This window comes from Gorilla gorilla, chromosome 1 (genome assembly GCF_029281585.2).
Source record: "Gorilla gorilla gorilla isolate KB3781 chromosome 1, NHGRI_mGorGor1-v2.1_pri, whole genome shotgun sequence".
Lineage (NCBI taxonomy): Eukaryota > Metazoa > Chordata > Mammalia > Primates > Hominidae > Gorilla > Gorilla gorilla.
In genome coordinates, this window is record NC_073224.2 from 104814293 (window position 1) to 104832938 (window position 18646).

The following is an 18646-nucleotide window of genomic DNA, read 5'->3' on the forward strand; positions in this document are numbered from 1 at the left end:
ACAGCAAGCACAGCCTTGGTGGAGTCCTCCCAGTCCCCTAGACAGAAGTCTGCTGAAAGGCATTCACGAATCACACACACTAGAAACCCTGGGTGACAGAAGAGCCCTGTTTGGTTTCCTGACAACTGCCCCTCCACAGAGTGGGAGATCACACAGAGGAGGTGGGGATCTGCCTTCCAGAACCTGCTGCTTGCTGAGCTGGATGGCTTCAAGTTCATTAGATGGTTCAGTCTTTTCCATCATCCCAGAAGATAGGTGGAGACCCAGGTTCATAGTGGTGAAATGAATTGCCCAGAGCCATGCAGCTAATAATGCCCTTTTTCACATTCTTTAGCGGCTCTTATTACCTTAGGAAACTCCTTAGCAGAATATCTCAGGCACCCCAGGAAAGACACCTTCTCTCAAGACTCATCCCCATCCAAGGCTCTAAAGGACGCTGCACTCTCCTCATGCAGAACAGCAGGTAGTTCCTGGCACAGACATAGTACCTCACAACTCCATCAGGCACATGCCTTTCCCTCCTGTCTGCCCCCACAGAACGGGGCTTATTCCTACTTGTCCCTTAAAATCCACATAAATAAATGAAAAAAGATAGGTCCTGATAGAAACATATCATAAGGAAACAAACATGAGGGCAGATATATTTATTCAAAAGTAGTCTTTGATATATAGTTAGCTTTGACAGTAAAAAATTAGAAACAACCTAAATGTTCAAAAAAATATGAGAAATGTTTAACAAATTATAGGATTTCCCTATTTAGGGGCTACTAATACAGCCATACCTGGGTTGGTTGGTTTGTCTTCCTTTTTGGATTGCCAGCAAAAAGTCTTGACCAGATCACTGTAAATCAGTGATTCTCAACTGAGGAGGCAGGAAGAAGTGCTGAGACTCCTTCCCAAGGTATTGCAATTGGTAGGTAAAGTTTATACAACTATGATTCATGCTGTTGACATGGTGTCTGGGCAGATAGAATGTTGAGCTGGGTTTTCACAGGTTTCCATGTGGTACAGGGCACAGCTGGATACACATCAAGAAACAATGACACTATGCATTTGCTAAGACCTGTGAGAACTTTGCTTCATAAGTATCTAAAAGAGTGACCAGGGCAGTAAGTAGTTCTGCTCAAACAATGACACTATGCTGAGGTGTCATCAGTATAATAGTGTAATTACTACACATGCAAATTAATCCTTTCAAATGTGCAGCCAAAAATACTAGCACTCAATACCAGCACTTTGTTAAGGTTATGCTGTAGCAAATAAACATTCAAATTCCAAGGTTCTTTCTCACCCACATAGCTAGTCCAATGAGGATGTTCCTGCTCAGCAAGTGATTTTCTTCCATACAGTGATTCAGGTACCCAGGCTCTTTCCAACTATGACTCTTCCATCCTTAGAGCCTTGGAGTCCTGGCAGGTGGAGAGAAAGAATATGGAAAAGTCACCTCTTTACTGCCTTGGCCTGCAAGTGACACATATCATTTCCAGTCCCATTGTGTTGGTGGCTAGTCACATAGTCCTACCTAGGGGTATGAGGTGGTAGAAATATAATCCCTAGCTGAGTGGCCAAAACTCTACACTATGAAAAGAGGAACACACATTTCTGGTAGATAGCCCACCTTCTGTGCCACAGCCACAAACCCAAAAAAGTTGAGGGTAATAGGATTTTGTGGCTGTGCCACATGGAGAAGTGGTAAAATTCCCAATACTGCCTCACTAGTGGATCAATCTCTCCAGCTCCCAACATTTTGTACGTTGGAACCTACTTCAGCCCTGGTAGAAGATTTGAACATTGCTTTCTCATCATTTCAGAGACCACATGGATGGGGCCTCTGCTCTCATTCCTCCAGTGGCCATTCAGTTGGCTACCCTCCTGCTAAGACACTATCCTTGCTGGGCAGCTCGGGCTTAGGCACTGGTCCCTGATGCCATCAGTTTTCTCTAGGGAAGCAGAGCTGGCTTCACTGAATGCATGTAGTTGACAAGGTATAACTACTTCCTGGAGAAAGAACTGCCTGGGACCCCTTTTCCTAGAGAGACTATAAGCATGGCTGATACTTGAGGCTTTATGGACCTGCTAGTACACAGAGTCATTAAGAAACCACATGAGGACAGGAAGAGCAAGGTGTGCTGACCATTTTCATCACTGTATTCCCAGTACTCAGCACAATGTTTTAGAAACCCTGCAGCATCCTCCTGGAGATGCACCCACTAGGGCCTTAGAGTTCTGCTGGCAGATTGGAGAAGAGAGAAAAAAGAAGACACAGTACAGTACAGTTGAACAGTTACTTGTCAAATAAAAAGGTGAAAATAATGATTTAAATGAATAAACATATGATCTTGATAAATATTTAGTAACATAGGAAAGAGTAAGAACAAAAGGAAAAAGTATGGGACAAAAATAGAAACAGTCATGTGTCGCTTAATGATGAGGATACATTCTGAGAAATGTGCCCTTACACGATTTCATCCTGCAATCATCATAGAATGTACTTGTACAAACCTAGATGGTATAGTCTACTACACATCTAGGCTATATGGTACAGTCGAGGACTCTGAGGCTACAACCCTGAATAGCATACTGTAGGCAATTGTACTACAATGGTAAGTATTTGTGTACCTAAACATGGAAAAAGTGTAGTAAAAATATGGTATAAAAGATTTAAAATGCTATACATATAGGACACTTACCATGAATGGAACTTGCAGGACTAGAAGTTGCTCTGGGTGAGTCAGTGAGTAGTGAGTGAATGTGAGGGCCTAGGACATTACTGTACATTACTGTAGACTTTAGAAACACTGTACACTTAAGGCTACACTATGTTTAAAACAGTTTTTCTTTTATCAATAATAAATTAACCTAGCCAGATGCAATGGCTAAATGCCTATAATCCCAGCACTTTGGGAGGCCAAGATGGGTGAATCACATGAGGCCAAGAGTTCGAGACCAGCCCGGTCAACATGGTGAAACCCCATCTCTACTAAAAAAAAAAAAAAAATTAGCCAGGCGCTGTGGGACATGCCTGTAATCCCAGCTACTCGAGTGGCTGAGGGACAAGAAGCACTTGAACCCGGGAGGCGGAGGTTGCAGTGAACAGAGATCACACTGCTATGCTCTAGCCTGGGCGACAGAGGGAGCCCCTGTCTCAAAAAACCAAAATAATAATAACAAATTAACCTTAGATTACTGTAAATTTACGTTAAAAACTTGGAAATTCCTTTTTCTTTCCTTTTTTCTTTTTTTTTTTTTGAGATGGAGTCTCACTCTGTCTCCAGGCTGGAGTGCACTGGCGCAATCTCGGCTCACTGCAACCTCCACCTCCCGGGTTCAAGTGATTCTCCTGCCTCAGCCTCCCAAGTAGCTGGGCCTACAGGCACGTGCCACCACGCCCAGCTAGTTCTTTCTCTGTAAGATGGGGTTTCACCATGTTGGCCAGGATGGTCTTGACCTGTTGACCTCGTGATCCGCCCACCTCGGCCTCCCAAAGTGCTGGGATTACAGGTGTGAGCTACCACGCCCAGCCTAACTTGTAAATTCTTTAAATGTCTGACTCTTTTGTAATAACACTTAGCTTAAAGCACACATTATACAGCTGTAGAAAATATTTTCTTTCTTTATATCCTTACGTAAGTTTTTTCTATTTTTAAAATTTTTATGTTTTTTAAGTTTTTTGTTAAAAACTAAGACACACACACACACAAAAAAAAAAAAAAAACTAAGACACAAACACACATATTAGCCTAGACCTGCACAGGGTCAGGATCATCAATATAACTGTCTTTCACTTCCACATCTGGTCCCACTGAAAGGTCTCCGGGGCAAAAACACATCTCCTGTGATAACAATGACTTCTTCTGGAATACCCCCTGAAAGACCTGCCTGAGGCTGTTTTTTAAACTTTTTTTTAAGTTTTACTGTTTTTTTAATAAGTAGAAGGAATACACTCTAAAATAATGATGAAAAGTATAGTGTAGTAAATACATAATGCAGTAACATAGTCATTTATTACCATTATCAAGTATTGCATACTACACATAATTGGTATGTGCTATATTTTTATACAACTGGCAGCACAGTAGTTTGTTTACACCAGCATTACCACAAACACATGAGTAAAGTATTGCGCTAGACAGCTACAAGGTCACTAGGCAACTGGAATTTTTTTAGCTCTATTATAATCTTATGGAACCACTGTTGAATACATGATCCATCGTTGGCTCAAACACTGTTATGCAGTGAATGACTGTACTTAATTTTATAATCAGTATGATCACAATTATGCAAATATTTGTTACATATGCATAAAAAGACTAGAAATATGAAAATGTTTATCTTTGACTCATGTATTTATAAATCATTTTTTATATATTGATATATTTTCCAAGCCTTCTAAGAATGGAACCTTTGTACAGATTAAAAAGTTACAATAAGTGTTATTGTTGTTTTTAAATTTCTACCCAATGTTGCTTCCTGCAGAAATTATTCTGTGACCACTCCAAGAGGACTTGGAAGCCCTTCCTCAGTGTTCTCCTAGTATCCAATAGTATCCTCTACCATTCACTAAGCACACTGGATTTTAATTGTTTGCTTATCTAACGCCCAATACTTGGAACTCTTCAGAGGAAGAGACTGATTCTCTAATCCCTGAATTCCCAGGCCTACCACATACACTAAAGCACTCCTAAGGTCTGTGGACCAGATGAAGAAATCAGATGAGTAGGGGTACGCAAACCCAGGCATTCCCATTCTAAACCCAGTCGCATTGCAATCCCTGCAACAAAAGGCATCCGAGATTTCCTCCACTGGTGACTGTGACCTGGGGACTGGGAAGTACTGTATACAGGAAGATCTTGAAGAGCTGTCCCCTTGAATAGTCAGCACCAGGGTTGCAGGGAAAGTAATAGCTGAAATCCAAGTTGGGTTTTCCTGGCAACAGCCAATATTAGTCAGAGGTGGCACTTGGAGGATTCCCCAGGTCTGCTCATTCCTTTGGGATCATTCATTCCTCCCAAGGCCTCCCTTGGGAACAAAGGAAAACCCCAGAGTTTGGGATTGGGCTCTTTTCCACCAACAGCTGCTAGTAGTTTGTATTTAAACTGAGTCACAATTAAAATAAAAGAGGGCGGGGGGGGAGGGGCGAGGAGTTGGTAAGCATCCCCTAGGAAACACTTAGGTTTTCTCTAAATTTATTCCAGAAAATTCTTCTAAAGGACTTTTCAAGGACCACAGCATAATGCCTTGGAAACTTAGTTTTTAACCTTTTTCTTTTCTTTTTTTTTTTTTTTTTTTTTTTTTTGAGACAGAGTCTCACTCTGTCACCCAGGCTGGAGTGCAGTGGTGCGATCTCGGCTCACTGCAACCTGTCTCCCAGGTTCAAGCGATTCTCATGCCTCAGTCTCCTGGGATTACAGGCGCGCACCACCACTCGCGGCTAATTTTTGTATCAGTAGAGACAAGGTTTCACCATGTTGGCTAAGCTGGTCTTGAACTCCTGACCTGAGGTGATCCGCCCGCCTCGGCCTCCCAAAGTGTTGGGATTACAGGCGTGAGCCACCGCGCCCGGCCAGTTTTTAACACTATTAGCCACACTGAAACTGAACTATTGATCAAGTGACGCCACACAAAGAGGGGTAAATCCCCTGTTCAACAAAGGGTTTGTGACGCCCCTGGGTGCTGACAAGCCAAACCGCACCCTCCCTGCGGCACCTCGCGGGCCGGTGGGGCGGGAAGCCCGGATTCTGGGGAGGTGCCGCCCCTCCACTGGCGCAGGCCGCCGAGACCCCCGGACGGACCTCCTAGGGCTAATCTGATAGTGCCTCTGAGGTCGACAGGACTCCACGTGCCACTCCCTGCAGGGTCATCCAGCAAGTAATTCCTAGACCCGTAGGTGGCCGCAGAGCCGGTTACCTCTGGTTCTGCGCCAGCGTGCCCCACCCGCAGGACGGCCGGGTTCTTTGATTTCTACACTTTCTAAAACCAAACCCGAGAGGAAGGGCAGGCCCAGAGTGGTGATGCCCTGAAATATTCCAGAGCAGGACCGTTTCTACTGAAGAGAAGTTTACAAGAACGCTCTGGGGCGGGCGAGGCCTCTGCGAGGCGGGTCCGGGAGCGAGGGCAGGGCGTGGGCCGCGCGCCCGGGGTCGGGGGAGTCGGGGGCAGGAAGAGGGGGAGGAGACAGGGCTGGGGGAGCGCCCTGCCGAGCGCCCGCCAGGCTCCTCCCGCTCCCGCGCCGCCTCCCTCTACCCACCCGCCCGCACGTACTAAGGAAGGCGCACAGCCCGCCGCGCTCGCCTCTCCGCCCCGCGTCCAGCTCGCCCAGCTCGCCCAGCGTCCGCCGCGCCTCGGCCAAGGTGAGCTCCGCCCGGCCCACGCGCCCCTCCTGGGTAGTCCCCAGGCCCGGACCTGCTGCCCGGGGAAAACCCTGCACCCGGCTTCGCTGGGCGTCCGGAGCACCGCGGGGCTGGGCGCGGAGCGGCTGGTGGGGAATCCGCTGCTCAGTGCTCTGGGCCACACCCAAACGAGGCCAGCAGCGCCCCTCCCCGGCCCGGTCGCGGCCGCCCCCAGACCCACGCGGACCGGAGGAGGGGGCACTTGTTCTTTAGGAGGGGACCGTGGTGTTGGTGCGCCTGAACCTCTTCCCTCCTCCCTTTATGTTTGCGTTGCTTTACTCCCACCTTTCCTGCTTTCCCACTCGTCTCTCGGGTTACCGAATCCCTCCTGCACGCCCCTGCCCTGGCTGGCGTGTTTCTTGGTGGGTTCCGCTCGCAGGCCAGGTCTGCATGTTCGTAGCCTGCTCCCGGCTGTACCGCCCAAGTAGGCGCGGGTAGGACGAGTAGGCAGCTGGGGGCGTCTCTTCCGTAACCCTTAGTCCGTCGGCCAAACAGGCGTTTCTGGTCGGGGCTTCCTGTTGTCTGCTCGACGGAAAGGGTCTTCCTGCTGAGGGAGGGAGGTCCACTTGTTTTCTTTCTAAAGCAGTTTGGCTGGGGTTTGTGGGAGAGGGCCCTGTGTGACGTGGTTTCTCTACTGAAAGGGTTCCCTTGCTGTCTTAATAAGTGGAACCAGAAAGAGATGGAGGAAGAGCAGGCTTGATGAAGTATCTTCCAATCATAGATTAATTTGGCCCGGTGCAGTGAGACAGACAGACGTGCCATTGGTACTTGGTTCACCACCTGTGCTTTGGCCGAAGGAATGGCGCTGCCCCTAGCCGTGGACACTGCTGCCCTGTCCAGCCTCAGTCCAGCTCTGCCTAAGTGAAACCAGGAGCTCTGCCTTGTTGGCTGGGGGTGGAATGCAGAGCGCTCCAAGCCAGGCCAGCACAGGGGAGCCCTAAGCCAGATTCTGGGATGCATTAAGCCCACCCCGTTTTCTGCCCCCAACCAGTTCCATCTCTGCGGGAGCTTCTGCAGGGCGTGGTTAGCACAAAGGGCTCCAGGATTCTCCTAGTGGTCTGAGGCCTGTGACTCAGCTGTGAGACCATGTGGGTGTGGCCGGTTGCAGATACTCTCGGTGGATGGTTTGGACAGAACACTCCCTGAAGGAAAAGGAGAACTGTGCCATCTCAGAAGGCATTTTCCAAGAGGAAGTGAGTCACACCTGGTCTGGCTGCCAGTCTGCAGGAGAGGTTTCTCTACTGAACTGCCGGTGAGGGCAGTAATTAGATCTGTAGGGCCTTGGCGAGACCGCTTTTCGTTATCGGCCAGTATGCGCCTGGCAGCCTGCCTCAGCCTTACTTGGGAGGTAGCTTTTCCCGTTAAGAGGTTTGTAGTTGTTGCGGATATTTTTCCCCAGAAGCTTGAGTTTCAGTCTCCAGGAGTGGAGTTTTATTTTGTGCGTTTTAGGTGAGGCCAGGCTCATGGAAACACCCCGTCGGTGATCTTTGCCTCCAACATGTTTCAGCAAATTGCAAAAGATAATGCCAGGGGTTGGAGTGGGAATGAATTCATATAACTTATTGGAAGTTTCTTCATCGGCCCTGCCCCCACAGATTCCTATCCAGTTTCTGTTTAATCATCCCTTCCAAATGGTGTATTTGTTCCTTCACAGCCAGAGGGTAGTTTCTTCACTGTGGCCCTTGATCCACCATTTGGAGTTTCTTATCTAGGTTCTTACAATTTTTTTGGTCTACTGGGCATGAAGCAATTTTTGGGTCTTACCCTGCTTTCTGGGTGATGCTCTTCCTAGCTTTTCTCCGACACATCATATAGGCCCCTTTCCTCCCGTGTGCTGGCCTCTGGCCAGCCTCCTAAGCAGCCACTCCAGTGAGGTCAGGCCTGAGCCACTCCAGTGAGGTCAGGGTGGAGCTGAGACTGTGTGCCTCCCTGCTTTCTACTGACAGTTCAAAAAATGTGACTTTTGTAGAGCGCAACCCACTTGGTATACCCTTGGACACAGTCCAGTCTTTTAAAGTGTAAAGTTGAGAGAAACAATGGAATTCTTTCAGGATTATAATGTATAAATTAGTACTCAAAGTGCTGAGAAAGCTGGACTAAAATTTTAACATCTTAAGTTTCTCATTTTTCTGGGGACTCAACAAATTTAGGAATCCACATCAAAAGCAAAAAGAAAGAATGTACTTCTTTTAAACAATTTTCAGCACTTTCTATCCCTTTACTAAATAAGTACCACCCATCCTACCAAAGGATTTAACTAAAAGCAGTTTTGACAGCAGCTATGTTGGCTGATTAGGCTGATGCCTAAGCATTCTTTAAGGAAAAATTGATGTAGTTGGTTAGATTGAAGGAGGTTTCTTCCAAGTTCTTTCTTCCTATTGAATAGCATCTGAAACGTTCCTTTGCTGCCCAGTTCTTTAGTGGGCAAGTTTTAGTTGGTGAGAGGTGAGAGAGACAGCCTGGATCCAGATCCATTGCTTCAACTCATTTTTTCTGAATTCCCTTCAGAGATCAAATTTAAGAATGCCTTCTGGGTTCAATTTTAAAAACTCCAAAATTTCTAAAGCAAAAGGAAGGAAACCTCCAACATATCTTAAATAACAGATGTTTGTTTTTACTGACGCCCTGCCGTTTATTTTCTGGGTGGGCTGTAAGAAAACTAGGGTATGGACAAGACACAGAGGAGCAAAGCAAGTCCGACTCACTCTGCAGAAGTGTCCTCTTTGAAACTGCAGCCGGGATCTGGGCATAGGTCCAAAGCAAACATTTGAGATTGTTCAGGAGCAGACACTTTTCTGAGGAGGACTCCTGCTTGCCTGCTACTCCCAGGACAACCAAAATATATCATTATCAATTTCTTAACAATTCATCGAGCAGGCTCTATGAGGGCTGGGGCACTGGCTATTGGGACCCTGCTCAAAAAACCTGCAACCTAGTGAGGAAAGAAACAGAAACACAAATAACTAGAATTCAGGCCAAATGCTTTAATAGTTAGTATTCCATTAGCTGGTGAACTCCTCAAAGGCAAGCACCATGGAGAGCTTTGTGTGTGTGTGCGTGTGTGTATGTGTGTGTGAACACCCTCATGCCTAACACCATGTCTGGGACATTCAAAGTAGGTGCTCAGGGAGGGAGAACCAAAAATGGAAAATTGAATTCCTCCTATGGTAACTAAATTTGTGGAGTCCAGAATTGTTTTCCATATAGAAAACTATGCAGAAAAAGATGTCTCCGCCTCCCTTCTTAAGACCTGTTGCTCAGACAAACATGTAGAGGGCATGTATAGGCATCAGATTAGAATACTTCAATAAAAGGTGAGTGGACAGCAAGGCTGTTGTTATCCTGTGGAGCTCAGCAGTGAGATAGCAGCACTAGAAAAGCAAAAAGTAGAAGATGGGATGAATGAAACATGAGAAAACAGCAAGTGTTAGAAGAGAAGGAGCACAGTCATGTCATTCTGACTAGACCTGTTTAGCAGGACACATATTTTTCGTTTTGCGTATGGAATGTGCACTCCTGTGTACTCTTATCTACTGTTCCGTTCATAGTTGAACACTTTTGGGGCCCCTTTCCTGGCCCTTCCCAGCTCACATTGTCCTCCTGAGCTCTGAGTTACAAGGCTTTCAGCCTAGTCCTGGGTAATCACACCTGCACCTCAGCTGCTGCCCAAGGGATTGTGTGGTTCATTTATGCACATAACAGTTATATAGCGCTCCATGAATAAAAGCAGAATAATTTGTAGTTCTTAATCAAGAGAAGCTTAAATCTCAGACAGACAAGTAAACAATTAAATGAAATTGAATGTTTCAGGTGCGAGAGTACGTTATTGGGGATAGAGAGGACACTGCTGCCCCTCAGCCCCAGCCCCAAGGCCCTCCTGTCAAAGTGTGTCTAACCAGGATGCAGGAAGCCCACATCTGCCCAGGAATAGAGCTTGCAGAGTGGCTATGTGAGGGTGGAAATGCCAGATTGAAGTCCCTGAAGAACTTCAGTTTTGGCAGCTAACAGTGCTGCAGACAGCCCTGCCCAGGCAAGCCCCACCCAAGAACAGAGGGCCAGGCAGGGCTGACTCAGTTGGGCAACCGTTGGCTGCACTCAGACAAGAGTTACATGATTCATCCTCTAGCCAAGAGAACAGAGTTTTAATCACAACATTTCCCCCTTTCCTTTGTCTTATTTTAAAGCCAGTGTGCAACTCCTTCCTCAAAACAGAGTTCCTTGCTGTGGCTCTGGTCAGTGCCCTTCGGGGCACTGGTTGCTGAGGAGACAAGGGCTTCTCCACTGATTTTCAATGCTATTTTCACCTCCTGGCTACTCCCTCCTCTGCATCCTCGTTGCAGAAGGCCTACTGGACACATAGGGAGTCAGCTGGCTGCAATATTCACAATCCATCCACTGAATAAAACCGCTGGGGGAGGAGGGGAGGGGAAGACCAAGTGGGAGAAGGATGTAACTTCAGAGAGGGAAGCTCCATCAATCACTTCGTAATGGCTGTGGGCAAGAGAGGCATGCGACTGAGTGACTTCAGACCTAAGCACTCACACAGTGTGAGGTAGACTCACCTTGCTCTCCTGAAGAAGATACTCAAGGGTGGCCAGGATTTCCTCAGCTGACAACTTGTATTTCTTAGAAGCTCCTAAAATTAGCCTTTTTAAAATTTAGAGGTCCTTACCCTGCTGCATTCCCTTTCTTAATTCTGCACTTTCCTTCTGTCATGTCATCTGAAAAAACTAAACTAGGTACCCCACCCAGTTCCAATTTCAGGGAATTGATCCTGAAGTGCTCTGCTGCTCTGAACTTGAGCACAGGTATTTTTAAACCTCTGTGGTGTCTGACTCCTTTCCTGAGTTATTTAAGAACTGGGGTGGGATCCCACATCCTTCTCCCAGAGGTGACTCGCCCAGTTCAGTTCTCTTAAATTGCTGGACTTGGAGTACCAGTCCAGGCAAGGCAGACTCTCTGTAAGCCCACTGCCATCTGAAACCCATATGAGGGATGGGGGATGAGCCAGATCTGAGCTGTGTCAGAAGAGAAGGAAAAGGGTGTGGTTCCCCTGGAATTCATCTCACAGCAGACCCTGAAGCATTAATTTGCAGCTCTCTCCAAGATAACTCACTGCCTTTCAGACGACTCATGCCAGATTCTGATTTATAGCATTCTTTGGCCTGCTGGTTCCCATACTTTTCTGGAGATTAAGGGGTAGAATTTACAATTCTTAAGTGTTAATTGCTCAATCCTCATGTTTACCAACTCCACCTTCTCTGTATAAAAGATAGCATTTGAGAATCAGTGTTGAACAGGCATCTCTCAGAGATAGGAACCAGACCAAAGCATGTCTCAGGTTCCTGTTAGAGCTCTTCAGCAGAGGAATTTGCCAGCCCTTCAATCTAAGCTCAAAGCCTATTCTTGTGATTATTTATTTTTATTTTTTAGTGCTATATTACAGTCTCCATTCACGTTCACCTGTTTCCTATCCAGTAGTGATTTTAGGTGATATTAGCCAAAGCTTATCTGTTCTCGCCAAATGATTCCTTCCAATTAAGCCAAAATTCACTGAGGTTCTATTAAGTACCACGTACTGGGTCTTGTGAGACATATACCCCTAGTTCATTATACCCAAATGTAATGATCTGACATGTTTCCTTTCCTTTCTTATAAACGCTTCATGATGAAAGCTCTTGCTTTCCCACCGTACCCCAGACTGTGAGAGCAGCTCATCTGTCTAATGTCACTAAAAACACAGGAGACCCTCAAATGAGTTAGGTTATAGTATTACTTGTTGCTTCTCAAGTGAACTAGACAATGGACTTTGAGTAGTTTTCTGTTTGGGTAGAGCAACTGTATTTTACTGCCAGAGATGCAACTGTCTTTATTGCAATAAATAACAAGTTCAGAACTTTAGTAAAGAATACATATAGTCCGGGCACAGTGGCTCACGCCTGTAATCCCAGCACTTTGGGAGGCCGAGGTGGGCGGATCACGAGGTCAGGAGATCGAGACCACGGTGAAACCCCGTCTCTACTAAAAATACAAAAAAATTAGTCGGGTGCGGTGGCGGGCACCTGTAGTCCCAGCTACTCAGGAGGCTGAGGCAGGAGAATGCCGTGAACCCAGGAAGCGGAGCTTGCAGCGAGCCGAGATGGCACCACTGCACTCCAGCCTGGGCGACAGAGCGAGACTCCGTCTCAAAAAAAAAAAAGAATACATATATACCCAGCAGATAAATTCATTTGTAAGCAGATTTCTAAACCCTAGAATCACACTGAACCAAGTTACCACGTTAAGCTTAGAAGGGTGAAGTTTTCGTATTTACCAGACTTGACTGTGTGGATTGTTAGTATCAGCCATATCTAAGAATCCCATTTACTAGTGCCAAGAGAAATTATGAACTATCTGTTCTTTCAGTAGGTGCTTTGTCAGTTAAAAAGAGGAACACTGGGCCGGGCGCAGTGGCCTGTAATCCCAGCACTTTGGGAGGCCGAGGTGGGCGGATCACCTGAAGTCAGGAGTTTGAGACCAGCCTGCTCAACATGGCAAAACCCCGCCTCTACTAAAAATACAAAAAATTAGCTGGACATGGTGGCGGACGCCTGTAATCCCAGCTGCCCGGGAGGCTGAGGCAGGAGAATAGCTTGAACCTGGGAGGCGGAGGTTGCAGTGAGCCAAGATCACAACACTGCACTCCAGCCTGGGCAACAAGAGCAAAGCTCCGTCTCAAAAAAAAAAAAAAGAGGAACACTGATCTTGCTTTTCTAAATTATTAGTTTCTATTCTTCATTAGGTTATTCATGCAAATTAGCTGGAGTTAGCTAAACCCCTTTGTTTACAGCACCAGTATCTGAGGTGTCTATTTCTACCAACAAGGGACCCAAACTGGGGTGGACTGGTTCTTAGATTCATTCACTGAATTTTAAAGCTGGAGAAGACCAGATGGATGATCTAATCTCCATCTTTCCAATTATCCTAAAAAAGCTGGCAATACATATGGCTTAAAAGTTAATGTAAATCCACATAGATGAACCTGGAGGACATTACGCTTAGTGAAATAAGCCAAGCACAGAAAGACAATTACCAGATGATCTCACTCATGCGGAATCTCAAACACTGAATTTCATAGAACTAAAGAATAGAATGGGCTGGGGTGATTACACTGGAGTGATGTTGAGGAGATATTGGTCAAAAGATTCAAAATTTCAGTTAGGAGGAATAAGTTTAAGAGATCTACTGTACAACAACGTGACTATAGTTAATTAACAATGTATTGTATTCTTGACAAATAGTTAAGAGTGGCTAAGTGTTCTCACCACAAAAGTGCTAACTATGGGAGGTAATGCATATGCTAATTAGCTAGATTCAGTCATCCCACAATGTATATATACCTGAAAACATCATGTTGTACACATTAAATACATACAATTTTATCTTTCAATTTAAAAAAAATAAATTCATGCATAAAGTCTGCCAAAAAAGGTTAATGTAGACCCTGTTACTTTACATCCTTTAATAGGCTTCAACGGACCACACCAAAATGCCATCTCAAATGGAACACGCCATGGAAACCATGATGTTTACATTTCACAAATTCGCTGGGGATAAAGGCTACTTAACAAAGGAGGACCTGAGAGTACTCATGGAAAAGGAGTTCCCTGGATTTTTGGAAGTAAGTGTTGAAAAGCTTACAAAGAACCAGACATAAAAGTCAGTGCTTCTAGGCCTTGGTTCCTTTTCCTTCTTGTTTCCATCCCTTCCCTGTGGAGGTCACCACTAGTGAATGAATGAATGTAGTCACCTGAAGGAATGAATGAATGACCTCATTCATTAATTTATTAAATAGTATTGAGTACCTGCTATTTGTAAGATACTGTTGAGGAAACAGAAAGTAATGAAGACACAGCCCCAACCTTCAAGGAGCTTACAGTCTGCAGGTGAAATAAGACTGCATACAAATAAACACAATATGAGCTGTTTGTTGGAAAATTCCATCTGGTTATCTGTGTCTGTTGTGACGAATTTGGGGACAGAGTTGGGAGAAAAAAAGCTTTTCACAAAAGAGTAGTCAACCAGAAAATGGCTACCTTCAGGTCCAAAAACTTGGTGGTGGAGATGCCACATCCTGGTCACATTCCATTTTGAGCAACTCGAATCTCCCTTCTTAAATCTCTTCAGATAAAGGGATTGTTTTTTCTTTTTCTAATACTACAAAGGAGCAGTGTCAGTCATCTACTGAATAAAAGCCACATATCACTCCAGAAATAAAAGCTTTTCACATAATAATGCTCTGACAACACAGGAGCAGTTTGAGTTTATGTCTCACCTTTGACAGACTGAGAGATGCATGAAGACCTATAATAGGACTCTGCCATCAGCTCAGATACATCACTCAGGACATGGGGCCACAAGGCACAGTTGTCCTTTTATATTCCAGGTCTTGAGAGGTGGCTGTTGAATTCAACTGAAGGTGCAACATTGCATGACAAAATAGTAGACTGAAATGCAAGCCCTTCTTTCCCTACCACAATTGTAGTCACCTGAAAAGATTGTTTCTATGCTTGGTGTTGAATAATGCATTAACCTCTAAAGGGTGAGAGGAGATATGGTAAAACGTTGGGTCCTGCCTCTTGTCATCTGCCTGGTAAACGGCACATTAGTCCAGCCCCTGACTCCTGCAATCAATAAACATGAGGCTTTTTAGTATACTATAATTCGTATGTCATCAATATCAGTTAAATAAACAGATATAAATAGCCTAACTGCTCTCTCAGAGCTGCAGTTATTACCTAATGCTATCCCAGAATGAGTTAGAATATGCAGGTCCTCTGCTTTTGTAGAGTCCTGTGATATAGCCCCAGACCAGGAGTTAGAAGATCTGGCTCTGCCTTAACTAACAATGGGCAGGTTGCTTCAGCTCTCTAGTCTTCAGTTTCCTCCCCTGTAAAATTAGAGAGGGCTGGACATAATTATCTGCAAGGTCACTTTCACTTTCTATGATCATTCAAGACAAGCATTAAGACGCAAGGACAAAATGTGCTCATTGTAAGCCTGCCTGTCCTATGGACAAAGCCATTCTCAGTACACTAAACACTTGTTAAGAGTGTTGTTAAGAGCCAGAGTGAGTATCATGTAAGACACAGACCCTTTCTTCCTAAAGGCTTTGTGGCATGAGACACATAAAGGGTATATGTAGTGTGGAGCACTAACCATGGCAGGGTAATTTATTCCAGGCACAGAGTCATAATTCCGGAAACACCTACACTCACTGCATTAACAGAGCCTTTTGTTTCTAAAGTAGACCCCTTATGTCATCCAGATTTCACTCATTCTGACCACAGCCAGGAAGCTGAGGGTGAAGCCAGAATTAGCTGAAACCCACCAAGAGCTGCATAGAGCAGGTTTAGCTAGAGTAGGAGTTTGCAGTGCTCATGTGGGAAATGCTGCTGCTATACTTTTAGGAATTTCTGAGTGCAATTTAGAAACATCTAGCACACTTGAAACACTGCATATCATTTTCCTCACTCATGAATATAGTCATCAGAATTCATAAATAGTTTACCTGAGCCCTTTAACAACCTCAAATAGGCCATATTTCTCTCTCTGGTTGATGGCATGGACCCTACAGGAAAAACCACACCTTACCGCTTCTGACCAGCATCACTACAAAAAGGAGTGCTGAAGCCAATCACCATGTAAGCAAGATAAAAGCAAAGGGGGTCTTGCCTGCCCATCTCTGTTCCATACATTCTTACCAGGCACTGAGAGTCATGGGGAGTTTAAGACTCCATCCCACATACTCCTTTTGAAACTGGTCCAGTGTACAACATCCAGTGAAGAGTATAGGATGGCATAGACTTACCAACTCAAAGAATGGAAGGATTCTAGAAACATTATAGTCCAACCTCCTCAATTCATCGTTGATACACAAAGGCCCACTAAGCTGTGTGGTTCACTCAGCATCACGTGGCTAATATGATATGAAGCCACACTAGCTTGTCCTCAGCTGTGCCAAGAAGAATGAGAGCTGCCTTCTCCAAACCTAAAACCAACCCATGGCATCATTAACACCTCTTTAAAATCCATAGGACAGTGATCCAAAACTTATTCCCTAAATCATAAATATCTTTTCATAAGGAGTTTCCTTTGTAAGGGATGTGACCATGCCATTAGGAATAAAATTTTAATAAGAGAATGTAAGTTTAAACCATAAAATGAGGAGCTTAGGGTGGTTCTTAGGCAGAATCTAAATATGAAATTACTGAAATGCTCCCGCAAGGCAAAAAAAAAAAAAAAAAAAATACATTTAGATGAACTCCAAAGGTTGCTTATGACCTAAAACAAGAGCTCAAGTAATTGGGAGATATATACACAGTTCTCAGCAGTACAAATCAAATAAGCTCCTCATTGCAACCTTTGACTGATATTTCTTGCCTTTGTTCTTTTTTTTCTTTTTTTTTTTTCAGAATCAAAAAGACCCTCTGGCTGTGGACAAAATAATGAAGGACCTGGACCAGTGCAGAGATGGCAAAGTGGGCTTCCAGAGCTTCTTTTCCCTAATTGCGGGCCTCACCATTGCATGCAATGACTATTTTGTAGTACACATGAAGCAGAAGGGAAAGAAGTAGGCAGAAATGAGCAATTCGCTCCTCCCTGATAAGAGTTGTCCCAAAGGGTCGCTTAAGGAATCTGCCCCACAGCTTCCCCCATAGAAGGATTTCATGAGCAGATCAGGACACTTAGCAAATGTAAAAATAAAATCTAACTCTCATTTGACAAGCAGAGAAAGAAAAGTTAAATACCAGATAAGCTTTTGATTTTTGTATTGTTTGCATCCCCTTGCCCTCAATAAATAAAGTTCTTTTTTAGTTCCAAATTTGAGACAGAATGTTTGTTGTTCCCTCAGAAATGCTTGTTCCCCAAGAGGCAGCTTGCCCTTGGGCAGCCAGCACACAGCAGAGCTTTTCTCACACAGCAGAGCTTTTCTCACAGAACTGGCAAAATGAGAAAACACTCTTCATTCAGGCTTGGAGTCTGACTTCTCTAATTGTTCAGCCCTTGTAGCTGTGTCTATATGAAGGACTCAAACTTGAAGGATTAGGAGAAGGCTCTACAGGAATAGATGGTAAGTTTATAATTACTGGGCACAGTTTTGCCCAGTTAAATCAGTGCTTTTCTAGCCAGCACTTTGCATGCCTGCAATGTCTGAATCCATTTTTCATAGCAAAGTGTCAGCAAACCTAAGGCAGAACTAGGAGAACCAATCAGGAGAGGGTGTAGCTTGACACCTTGGTAATAACATCACATTAGCATCTATTAAGTCAACTCCCAGATGTCAGGAAATATGGTAGGCATGACTTATACACAGGGCAGTGCACTTTTGTTGAAAATGAAGTGTCAGTACTGATGTCTTGATAATCAATGCAAAATGTTCCTCCTAGCCCTTTTTTGTGCCTGTTAGAAGCTTCAGGGTATATGTGCATCACATGCTATATGCTTATTAATAACACTGTACTCTATGCTTTTATGGAGAGGTGATATATGAATTCCATGAATTGGCACATAGCATTGTTCCAAGTAAATAGGTCAAAGAAGATGGAATATTTACTTTTTTTTTTTTTTTTTTTTTTTGAGACGGAGGCTTGCTCTGTCACCCAGGCTGGAGTGCAGTGGTGCAATCTCGGCTCACTGCAAACTCCGCCTTCCCAGGTTCACACCATTCTCCTGCCTCAGCTTCCCGAGTAGCTGGAACTACAGGCGCCCGCCACCATGCCCAGCTAATTTTTTGTATTTTTAGTAGAGACGGGGCCTCACCGTGTTAGCCAGAATGGTCTCGATCTCCTGACCTTGTGATCTGCCCGCCTCAGCCTTCCAAAGTGCTGGGATTACAGGCATGAGCCACCGCACCCGGCCTGGAATATTTACTTTTTTGATTGGACACATCAATATAACTCTGGGAAAAACTTCCATCTCACTCTGGAAAAAAGTGCAATATAAGGTTATCGATAGTCACAAGGAAAAGCATGCAAAAGAGAACAGGATAGTTCAAAACTGGCTTTGGTAGAAGGAGATCCATAATAAAAAAGTCAAGGAAAACATTCCAACCATTTTATTTTTTCTCAGTCAACAAATGAACAATGTAAAACAAACCATAGCTTTGCGGCTGAAGCATTATATCAGCAAGTTTACAAAGAAGAATTTATTACAGGAGTATTAATGAAGGAGGGGAGTTGATTAGTTAAAGGAAGTGACTCTAGATTGACTCCAGG

General features: G+C 44.7%; 1 protein-coding gene across 2 annotated transcripts; it reads left to right on the forward strand.

The window, feature by feature from the left end:
* The first annotated feature begins 6148 nt into the window (after nucleotides 1-6148).
* S100A10 (S100 calcium binding protein A10) lies at nucleotides 6149-17253 on the forward strand. 2 transcript variants are annotated; one of them, XM_004026669.5, is made up of 3 exons: nucleotides 6149-6350; nucleotides 13897-14049; nucleotides 16844-17253. In XM_004026669.5, exons 2-3 carry the CDS (start codon nucleotides 13918-13920, stop codon nucleotides 17003-17005), a joined length of 294 nt encoding a protein of 97 aa, XP_004026718.1. In that variant the 5' UTR covers nucleotides 6149-6350; nucleotides 13897-13917; the 3' UTR covers nucleotides 17006-17253. The 2 variants fall into 2 exon arrangements, with proteins under 2 accessions (XP_004026718.1, XP_004026719.1); XM_004026670.4 differs by lacking the exon at nucleotides 6149-6350 and adding an exon at nucleotides 7381-7641.
* The last annotated feature ends 1393 nt before the right edge of the window (nucleotides 17254-18646 follow it).

Excerpts from the sequence above, each read along its gene's own strand:
- S100A10 (XM_004026669.5), top strand. The coding sequence starts at position 13,918 with ATGCCATCTCAAATGGAACACGCCATGGAAACCATGATGTTTACATTT. Across the intron at positions 14,050-16,843 it reads AGTTCCCTGGATTTTTGGAA|AATCAAAAAGACCCTCTGGC; the intron begins GTAAGTGTTGAA and ends TTTTTTTTTCAG.